At 38.0% G+C, this 11,009-nt stretch overlaps 2 protein-coding genes across 6 annotated transcripts; one reads left to right on the forward strand and one right to left on the reverse strand.

The window, feature by feature from the left end:
* Positions 1–4,008: 4,008 nt before the first annotated feature.
* LOC117790195 (evolutionarily conserved signaling intermediate in Toll pathway, mitochondrial) lies at positions 4,009–5,385 on the forward strand. Its single transcript, XM_034629526.1, has one exon. The coding sequence runs from the start codon at positions 4,080–4,082 to the stop codon at positions 5,349–5,351; it is 1,272 nt and encodes a 423-aa protein (XP_034485417.1). The 5' UTR covers positions 4,009–4,079; the 3' UTR covers positions 5,352–5,385.
* On the reverse strand, positions 5,373–10,840 carry LOC117790193 (GTP-binding protein 2). 5 transcript variants are annotated; one of them, XM_034629524.1, is made up of 4 exons: positions 10,446–10,840; positions 7,926–8,610; positions 6,992–7,866; positions 5,373–6,160 (listed from the first exon to the last, which is right to left on the reverse strand). In XM_034629524.1, the coding sequence occupies exons 2-4, from the start codon at positions 8,596–8,598 to the stop codon at positions 5,885–5,887; spliced, it is 1,824 nt and encodes a 607-aa protein (XP_034485415.1). In that variant the 5' UTR covers positions 8,599–8,610; positions 10,446–10,840; the 3' UTR covers positions 5,373–5,884. The 5 variants fall into 5 exon arrangements, with proteins under 5 accessions (XP_034485415.1, XP_034485413.1, XP_034485412.1 ...); XM_034629522.1 differs by having other exon boundaries at positions 7,926–8,603; positions 10,445–10,840; XM_034629521.1 differs by having other exon boundaries at positions 7,926–8,606; positions 10,445–10,840.
* Positions 10,841–11,009: the final 169 nt, after the last annotated feature.

Here is an 11,009-nt window from a genome sequence, read left to right on the forward strand (position 1 = left end):
TTTTATTGCCTCACTTTTATTGTCTTAGATTTTTCCTGCTTTTATTGTATTTTCTATTATATTTTTCTTCTTCTCATTTTGAATGCAACGCAAACAAAAGAGTTTATTTTTTGGTAGAGTTTTGAGTTTTGTACAGCGAGTTGCACTCCGCTTGACTTGGGTTCAAATGAGTTATGAGCCAGGGTGTGGTGACCTCTCCACAACTCTGACATCGCTTGGTGGTTGCTCTCCCTCCTCTCCGCTCCTCTCCTGTGGCTCTTTTAATTTAAAACCTTGTGTAAGACAAGCCTTGATCCGAGACACACAAATGGACTCTATTAACGTAATGTGATACGCAGTTCAGGGAAAATCAAATGAGTTGCATGCTTCCCTTCCTGCTTACCTCTCAGATGCTTGATGTTGATGTTGATGTATCTGTGTATCTTTCTCTGACAGCATATGGTTAGTTACGTTGGTCAGGCGATCGCTTGATCGTCTGTTCAATCAACTATATTTTTTTGGCATATTACATTACATTTCAGCTGCCCAAATATTTTGGTGCGTGCTGTCAACATTTTTGTGCAAGTTTTTCAGCTGCCTTTGTCGCTGATAAACTTTGAAGTAGATGGAAACACGCATGCTGCGCCCAGATACCAATTTCCACATCCATATACACATCCACACCCGTATTTACATTCATATGCAATCCCTAGTGTGGTTCTGCCCTTTGTCTGTCATCAGCGTGTGCGCGTTTTGTTTATTTTTAACTTCTGCTATTTTAGTTATGCGCCGCTTCGGTTTTTCATTTTTCATTTAGTTGTTTTTATTGTTTTGTCACACGCCCTGCGCCTGCCTGTTTGCATTTTCCCTGTCCGATCTTCAGGCTTCCACTCGGCTTCCTCTTGCATCTTTCTCTCTCGAGGCGGCTGCGGCTGACTTCCTGTCTAAATAATTGCGCATTTAACGCAAACACATGCAAAGTAAACGCTATTCAACTGAAAAGCCAGAAAGATAACTCCTCCATACTCCACATACCGACTAATATATACACTTGCAGGTTATATCTACGCCAGGCTACATACCAAATTTCAGATAATTTCAGTTTATCATCAAACTAGACATATATAAGATATTTGCTCGGATGTGTATCAAGTTGCTTGCAGTCTTCATATGGAAGTTGCAGTAGGAAAAACTTTATCAACTTACACTTCCTGTGCAGGAAGAAATAGAAGAAGTTAAGATGTAGTATTATATTCTAATAGTGACTGCAAAAATTTTTTTTAAAAATCTCTTTACTTATATTTTTTATGATTTTTTGTATGGGATGATCTCAGAGAACTTTTGTGTTTAAAGGAGGAAAATGTGCAACAAAAGGTAATTTTTAGCAAGTTCCAAAAAATCATAAAAAATACAAACACAGAGATGTTTTTTACATCAAAACATTTTTTGTTTAAGCCCTATGAAAAAAGGGAAAAAAGTAGAATTTTACATAAATTTAAAATTATCAATCGGAACTTAATGGGTTAAGAAATTTTTTTATCATTCAATCGGAATTTAAATGACCTTTCCATTAATGCCAAAATGTACATAAAGTAACTTCAAATTATGAGTAAATTTTTCTCATATATTTGTCAAAATACTTATGCCTACAAGTGTATGGCTTCATATTTGACATTAATTATTCATAAACCTTTTAATAAAAAAACAGATTCCTAAACTTGATACTAGTTCATAAGTAAAATATTTGAGAAAATAAGATTGGAAAAAATATATTAGTATCGAAGAAAATTAATTCTTATATGAAAATGAAAAGAACAAAGACTGACGGGGCTCCAAATGCACACAAGACTATATAGTATAAATATATACATTCGTCAGACAAAGTATTTACTACCTAACGCAGCACGACTGTAAAATACCCTGATTCAGCCGGAAGATACACATAGAGAAAACAAGTTATGCAAGATTTTAAATAAACTTAATTTTCATAAGGTATGTTACACAGGAATGTTAATATCCATTAATAGTATTATTTATTGGGCGGTGTATATTGACAACAGTAATAAATTTGTAATTTACACAAATCTTCATACCCTTTCACTTTTAAGTGCAGGGTATAAAAATTGGCAGCAATACGAAGTTTATTATTTGCACAATTTTGGCGCAACGATTCGCTTGCATTTACTACGTGTACAGATACATACACAGATACAGATACTTATGTATATGTATAAACCTAAATTTAGTATGTACTTATAGATGACTGTGGGCACGGCGAAAGCTTATCGTCAAATGTTTGAAAATTGAATGCAAAAAAATAAATAAATCTACACCCATTATCGTATAATGATCGAAGGTATCTTCTGTAGGAATGCTTCTTTGTTCGATTTTAATAATTGTTTACGCTTTGGCATAGAAATCTGAAAATTAAATTGCCAACGCCAGCAACCGTAGACAGACGTTATATAGATTCATAGATTGTACTGGAAATCTGAAGCTCTATTGCATCTAAAGTGTCAACAAATAGTCATCATACATATCCAATTACAATATTCACATTTTTTAAATTGAAATTATTTGTTATTTTTAAAACATTAATAAAAAGCTATTTTCATATATATAAGTTTAGTCTGGGGTTGCAAGGGACTGTACCAAAAAAAATTTTCTTCTTTAATTATTTGTATTTCTATTTATGCATATTTATTTCGATACATATTTCAATCAACAAAATGATCAGAAAACAACGCGTTGTACAATTCATTCAACTTTGTAGCTGTATCCGAATCTGATTCTGAATTTGTTGCTGTATTTGAATTTGAATTTGTGTCTGACACATTGCTTGCCCTAATTATTACACATACATATATCCACTTGGGTCTCGGCTCGGTCGTTGCTTTGGCCAAGTTAGAAACGTGTGAGTTGCGCAACTACCGGGCATCAAATAATTATGTGTCGAGAAACCAAATGCCTTACTCTGTTCTGGATCTCGTTTAGTGGTCAGTGGTCTGGTCTCTAGCTAATTGACTGATTTCTACCGTTAAGTGGTGTTAAGTGCTACCACAAAAACAAAAAGTACAACAAAAAAAAAACATAGAATATGAAAAACTGATTGGGTAATTAATGAGCTTGGTTGCGCTCTCTCTGCTCATAACTCGTAGCACTCGTACAATCGGTCAAATTCTTGCAGGGACTCACAAAGCGCCCGCTGCATTGACATTTTAATGACGCTTACAATCAACGCATTATAATTTTGCTGGCATCATAAAGAGAACACCGAAAATTACATTAAATATCATCACAACATGAGCAGCTGATGAGTACATTAGAGCATTCACAGATTCGGTCATGCGGGTCTGTAACTTTTCGTCACATTACAAGCTTGAAAACCAAATTTGATTGATCTATGAGGGTGTTTTCAGATAAGCGAGTCCATCGCCGTCTAATTATAAGACAACCCTTATGAAAAACACACATTAAAACCAGATTAAACCTCTTATGAAAAGCCCATAAAATGTAATGATTACAATATTGTCTTTCACTTGAAGACAATATTTATGTATACTCGTATCATAAAATGTTTGACTCATTGAATGAGACATTAACGATTGAAAATAACAAATAAGTATTTTATAGCCATATTGGCCGGTCTATCTGATAAGAACTTTTCATTATAATTCAAGAACTTTCATCGCATTTATTTCCATTGAATTTTCCAAATTATTTTTTGTAAATATTTGTCAGCTAAAGCCTTACGCTCATACCGTGAAATCCAATCAATATCAATTATCAGTGAAGTTGTATATTTTAAAGGCCACAACCAAGTTCTGGTTATTTTCAAAGTCCGGGCGGGAAAAATGTAAACCTAGATATTACCATATCGCTTAACGCATTAGAGTGCTGCCAGACAGTCGTATTACAAAAAGTGGCAGCACATAAAAAAATACCAGACATTTTCGATAGCAGCCCATCGTATTGTGATCGATAACATCAAATTGCTAATCAGCTGTTTTTGTTATCGAACAGTGCTGCATAATGCATTTGTTGTTGTTTTATAATCGCTGATTTTAGTTAAATTATATTTCGAATTGTTTTAAATAAAAATGATACGAAAATTGCACTGCATACTGCGATTGCAAGGCGCCGTTAGCCAAACACTCTACAGGCAAAGAACGCCAACGATCTTCTCGAGAAACTATGCAACGAACGAAGACAATGCCAATTCAGACAGCAAAAGCAGCAGCAGCAATAACAACAATGCGAGACGAGCTGGCGCTGCCGGCAGTTCGAAAAGTCTGCCCGCCATACGTAATCCGTTTGCAGCAGCGCAGGAGAAGACCAAGAACACCTATCTGACAATGGTGGAAATCTTTGAGGAGCGTGATGTGCACCGGCGGAATCATGTGGAGTTCATCTATGCTGCGCTCAAGCATATGCCTGACTTTGGAGTGGAACATGACTTGGAGGTGTACAAGGCGTTGATAAATGTGATGCCAAAGGGCAAGTTCATACCAACCAATGTATTCCAGTCCGAGTTCATGCATTTTCCCAAGCAGCAGCAGTGCATCATTGATTTGCTGGAACAAATGGAGGACTATGGCGTTATGCCCGACTACGAAATGGAGGCCATGCTCCTAAATGTGTTCGGCAAGAAGGGACATCCGCTGCGCAAGTATTGGCGTATGATGTACTGGATGCCCAAGTTCAAGAACCTATCGCCATGGCCACTACCCGACCAGGTGCCCGACGATACGCTGGAAATCGCCAAGCTCGCAGTGGAACGCATGTGCACAGTGGATCTGCGCTCCAAAGTAAATGTGTTCGAGACCAAGGAGTTGAAAGATTCACTGGACGACACGTGGATAGTGAGCGGCATGAGTCCGGAACAGTCAAAGCTACTGAAAGAGCACTCCCCACAGAAAGCACTCTACATTGAGGGTCCATTTCACATATGGATACGAAATCGACGCATCAATTACTTTACGTTGCGTGCCGATGCTGATGCCGAGTTCCTATCACAACTGGACGAGCGTCAGCTGGACGAGGATGATGTGTCCAAGATTGGCGTACCTTTCTTCGGACGTCCACCGCCACGGAGACACAATCAGTTGGGAAAGGTGCGCTCAGTACACCAGCAGGATGACGGCACCATCTTTGCCATTTGTGCTACAGGCACCTCCACCAAAGACTCATTGCTGTCGTGGATACGTCTTTTGGAACTGCACGGATTTGCGACGCTGGGCGAAATACCCGTACTCTTTAGGTTCACATCCACTGTGCCCGCAAAGGCGGAAGAAATCGCAGGTCCATCCAATGTCCCAGCCCGCACCAGTGATACCAATAGCAATAAGGAACACTCAGATATCAATTCTTAGTGAGTTATTACCAATAAATTAATTGTTGAGCAAATTCCATTTGGATTTTATTATGTTTTTATCGTCTAGTTGATTTATTAATAAGTATGCGCGGGCAAAATCAAAATTCATACATGTTATTCAATTTGAAATTGTGTAATCTACAGATTCAGTTTCCTGTAACTGTTATTATATATATATTTATATATATGTATCTTTATATTTATGTAAATATACTGGAGTTGAGCTTAAACGAAAAATCACAGAACTCAAACTAAAAGTAAAGAAGATCTGCTACAAATTCAGCGCATATACTTATTAAGTATATGCTAATTAAAGTCACTAAACTCTAGTTGTAAGTATTATGTACATTGCTATATACTTGGTTGCTATCCAAATTGAGATATATGTGTATTGATAATCTATAATAAGTATTAAGCTGTAACCTTATCAATTGTCCATCGATAATCGCCAATGCAGAAGAACAAGAAATGCTAGGTACTCTAACGGTGATCTTGTTTATGCGTAGCTTCTTTATAAATTCCGATTGGTATCTACTTCGCTCGTGTCTTGTTCACAGGGAATACCTGGGTGACCACGCCTATGCCCTTGCTGGACATGCCCTCGCGGAACAAGATGCGCATTCCGGGCCTCACATATTCCGGGTGTCCAACGAACTCAAACATGACCGAGGCGGAGTCATTGGTGCCCAGCTTTTCGCCACCCATAATTCCACGTATAACTGCCGTCTGCCGTATACTGCCAATATGCACTGTGGTCTGAAAGCCAACATATATGGCTGTGGCATGGAACAGTACAGATACCTTGGCCTAAAATAGAAAATGTGAGCAGTTATATTTGTGTATATTGTAAGCTACCTCATTGGAACTCCACAATTTTTTTAATGAATTACAACAAAAAAAGAAAAAGAAAACAAAGAATAAAATTTTAGGAATTTTAGAAATTAGGAAGAAAAAACTAGAAACATAAATTAGGAATTTAAACTAAGAAAAGCATTCAGAGTCAAAAATTAGAAAAACCGAAAATAGGAAAACAAAAATTAGGAAAATTAATTCGTTCGCCGTGTGCAATCAACCCGTAATATTCGCCCGACTTTTAATAAAATATGTTTATTTTGGCTTTTCCTAGTTTTTGTCATGCCAGATTTTTATACCCGTTACTTAAAAAATAAGTAAAAGGGTATATTGTGTTCGTTGGAATGGATGTAACAGGGAGAAGGCATCTTCGACCCTATAAAGTATATATACTCTTGATCAGCATCAACAGCCGAGTCGATAAAGCCATGAGTGGCTGTCTGTCCGTGTGAGCGCCTAGATCTCAGAGAAAAACCACCACACCCACAGTTTGAAAGATAATAAGTTTTTTTTTGTTAATTAACGTTATCTATTGTTATTATGTATTATCCCACTGAGTCGCATCAAGATCGGACAAATAGAACGGCAGTTATGGCGAATTAAAAATTTCAGAGCAAGCAAGTAATTTCTTTAGAGTACTTTTTTGTATTGAAATAAGTAACGGGTATCCTATGGTCGGGATCTCGACTATAGCCTTTCCCACTTTTTTTTCCTAATTATTTCTTCAGAGTAATATTTATCGACATATGTATAGGGAATCATAATGTACAGGATCTATGAACTCACCTGAAAGAAGTATGTGCCGTAGGGCTCGTCAATGTTACCAGAGTCACTTAATAGCACCATGCCACTTCGCAGCGATGGCAGCTCCTGGGCTGGAGTAAATGATAAGGAGGCGCTTTGGCCAGCTCGCACCACTCGGCACGGAGCCTTATTGCGATGTATGGTGTGCACGGTGACAGCATGGAAGCTGCCATCGGGCAATGGTCCAATTTTCATGGGCATGTTCTCAGTGAGCACACCCTGTACCAATAGGCCGCCCACAACTGGGCCGACATCGGTAACTCGAAAGATTTCATCAATTTGAAATTCGCAAGGCTCCAATTCGAGGCGATCCTTTTCAGCATTGCTTATGCCCGGCGAGAGGACATAAAGAAACTTGGTGACTAGATTCAGACCCGTGCCCGTCACATTTGAGACACAAAATATGGGTACAATGTTCTCCGAGACCTGATTGGAGCCAGCTGAAATGGCCTCATCCGTATTGGTGACCACAAATGGCACCTTGCGGCATCCAATATTTGTGAGCAGTGTGCGCAACTCCTGCACTGTCGCATCCGGCGATGTAATATCGGTTTTGGTTATCAATATAAAGAAGGGCATATCAAGTGCCCGCACAATGGCCAGATGCTCCTCGGTTGTGTCGTTGCAACCGCTGCCAGCAGACACCACAAGCATTGCATAATGCGGCGAGTAACCACTGAGCGCCTGGACTGTGGTCCTCATATAGCGACGATGACCTGCCAAATCCATGAAGGTAACAAGCTTGGTTGATCTATCGCTGATCTCCTCGGCTGTCATCATTTCATTGTATTTGTAGTTGACCACATTGCCCAATGCATCGAATCCTAGAGTTTCATGCGAGATGCAAGAGGTGCGACCTAAATGGGAACGGGATTTAGAGAATGTCACCAAAGTTTAGTTTTTATGTATTTCTTACCCGACTGAATCTCGTGCATGTGCCTAAACATGTTGAGACGCGCCCGTCCGTGTCCATTGTCCAGTTCGTCTTGGGTGAGCACACCCAGCAATGTGGATTTGCCCGCATCGGCACCGCCCAGCACCGCAACGCGCACCTCAATGTTGTGCTGGTCATCTGGGATCTTTCTGACCAGCACTTCGGCCACGGATCGCCGCACGGCAATGGTCTTTCGCCGGAGCACGGAAGTGCTGGCTCCCAAGTGATGTGCCATTTGCTTGAGTGTGGTCAATGAAGCATTCATGTCCTTGTCGCTAAGACCCTGCAGATGACCGGCATCGGAGACACCAATCTCGTAGATAGCTTCACCATGTCCCTCACGCAGTCGCCATTTCATTTGCGTCACCAAATGCTCGAATCGCTGCTTTGAGGGATTCACCAACTTAAGCTTGTACTCCACATTGCCCAGCTGCGGCTCTGGCGGAAGAGCGCCTTGTTCAAAGTCAAAGATTAGATTGTTCTTAGTGTTGTTGTTGTTGTTATTGTTGTTTATGTTGTTGCTGTTATTGCTTCGATTGGCATTGGCATCCACTTCAAACTCGCTGCTGCCGCTGCTGGTGCCATTCAACTCTTGCTCCTCATCGAAGCCATCATCCGGCTGATTCGGATCGAACAAACTTAAGAACGACTCCATATTCACTGCTGAAAGTCCAAAAATCGCAATCAATTTTACTCACAATTTTCAGCAAATGCGCCATTTAAACGTATACGTTATATTTTTGGCTCGGACTCTTTGGCTTGCAACGACCTTGAAACGCTTGTTTATCTTTGCTACGCTTGTTCTTTGTCTTTGCACATAGTTTATATTAATAACAAAGGCGCATAGATTGTATTAAAATAATAATTATCCTTACCTTAGTTACCACAGTTACAAAACGAGCAAAGTAAACCTTATAGTAAATCTCAATATTATCCGTTATCCGTTGAACCGTTGTTGTGCTCTGTGCGCCTATTGTGTCACTGGCACGAACGAAAAAAAAAATCGATTTTGGGGACGCTGGCGCTTTGGCCCAGTCTTCACATACACATGTACATACATACATATGTACTTGTATGTGTAGTTACATACACATGAATGTAGTTTATTTAGCCAACTTGCTTTTGGCCCCACTTCGCATCTTATATGTTACACACATACAAACATTTGCATGCACATACTTTGTTGTGCTTTTGCTTTCAGCTGCCTTTCGAATTTGTTTATAACTTGTTCTGCTTTGTGGCATAATACAGACACAAGCGCGATAGCTCACAAGTATTTTTGAAGAGCTTTCTGTTTCATGTTCTCTACAGTTCGGCATACATTTTAATTTCATCACCTACATAATGTTAAATTTTAAAGTTTTCATCTGTATTGACTTTTTTGCAACTTTATTGCTAGATATGGTACTTTTTTTAAATGCTAGAATTGATAAGCTACAATTCTAACAATTTAAAATAATGATTGCACTACTCACATTTTAATTATAATAAAATTATTGCTAGATATAGAAACTTTATAAATGCAATAGCTGGAAAATTTTATAAGATGCTATGAGAAAATCCATTTCCAATACAGACACCGCTAAATATTGGACAGAGTTCCAGTTCTCAGATATTTCAACCTCATCACCTTAAGCAGAGGTTAAAACCCGTTTTCAGTTAAGACCACCTCGTTAAAACAATATAAGATACAAATAAATTAAAAAACATTTGATAATATTGTAGCCGTTAGATATAATCTTAAAATCCCAATATATGACTTTACAATTTGTAAAAAATAATTAATTGTTTCAATTACACAATTGCGAAAAGAAAATTAATTTAAAAAATGATGGCAGAATCTCAAAAATAAAAAAAATTAATAAAAAAAACCGCTGAAATATCATTGTTGCTGTAATAAAATAGGTTGAAATCACTTTGTTTGAATAACGTAATAAATCCTTAATATGTTCTTTTTTTGGCAAATTCAGCAATTAAGCTAATAATATTCTGGCAACACTTGTTTTCAAATCTTCGTATCGCGCAGCGCATACAAAATTCTTGTTGGCACACTTTGCTCATTATTGACCCATGTTTTCTGTTTGTCTTTCGCATTTTGACGTTGTTGGCACTGTTTCTTCGTTTTCTATACAAAACGTAAGCTAAGCGTGTATGCGTGCTTGTATGTATTTGTTTTGATCAGCTGCGACGCTGATGAATGAAGAATCAGATAATAACTTTGCTCTTTTGGCACATTTATTATCGTTCTTTTTCTTTTCCTTTTGTATACACGGATTAAGCTTTCGATGTGGAGAATTTACGTGTATAAATACGAAGCCCAACTCATGTACGTGTCAATTTCATATTAATAAATTATTGATAATATTACTACTAACACATATATATGTCTGTATGTGCAAACAGATCGCTTATATGTATACACGTACATACATATGTTGCTTCTTCAACTCCCACATAAACATACATATGCAATGAATCCAAGCGTATTTCATCATACTTACATTTCACAACAAATAGAAATCGAGTTGGGCAAAACCCGTTTTAAAGATTGCAATGCGTGCGATTTATATGCAATTTATGTTGAGTAATAATGGCAGCGGATTGCGTGAGACACTTTTCTTTTTGATTCTCCGAAGAGTACTTTAGGACAGCAAGACTTAATTACGCCATTGAACACAATAAACTAATTTTATACTATAATTTAGAAATTAGGCGCCATAATAAGCCCACAAAGAATCGAATTTAGTTACTTTCACATTGTTGTTTGTAAATAAACTGGTGTGTCCGTGTGTGTTTGTGGTTGTACTTATTGTCTTTTGAAACACCTTGCCACCTGACAGAAAAAATTACAGTTCATTTGAACGTCTGGCAACTTGGAAACTGATCTGAATCATTTTTCATTTCAGGGTCTTTTTTAAAATTGATCTTTTTGGTTTTTTTTTTAATTTTGAAGCTAGAATTTTGAAAACTTCTTCGGTTTAAGACGACGTGCGAAATTGCACGCTGGAATCTCACATACTTTGTGCTTGAATTTGTGTAGAATAAAAGCTCTACTTTACTCCATAA

This window comes from Drosophila innubila (genome assembly GCF_004354385.1).
Source record: "Drosophila innubila isolate TH190305 chromosome 3R unlocalized genomic scaffold, UK_Dinn_1.0 2_E_3R, whole genome shotgun sequence".
NCBI lineage: Eukaryota > Metazoa > Arthropoda > Insecta > Diptera > Drosophilidae > Drosophila > Drosophila innubila.

Excerpts from the sequence above, each read along its gene's own strand:
- LOC117790195 (XM_034629526.1), top strand. The coding sequence starts at position 4,080 with ATGATACGAAAATTGCACTGCATACTGCGATTGCAAGGCGCCGTTAGC.
- LOC117790193 (XM_034629524.1), bottom strand. The coding sequence starts at position 8,598 with ATGGAGTCGTTCTTAAGTTTGTTCGATCCGAATCAGCCGGATGATGGC. Across the intron at positions 7,867-7,925 it reads CATGCACGAGATTCAGTCGG|GTCGCACCTCTTGCATCTCG; the intron begins GTAAGAAATACA and ends GTTCCCATTTAG. Across the intron at positions 6,161-6,991 it reads ACGGCACATACTTCTTTCAG|GCCAAGGTATCTGTACTGTT; the intron begins GTGAGTTCATAG and ends TTTCTATTTTAG.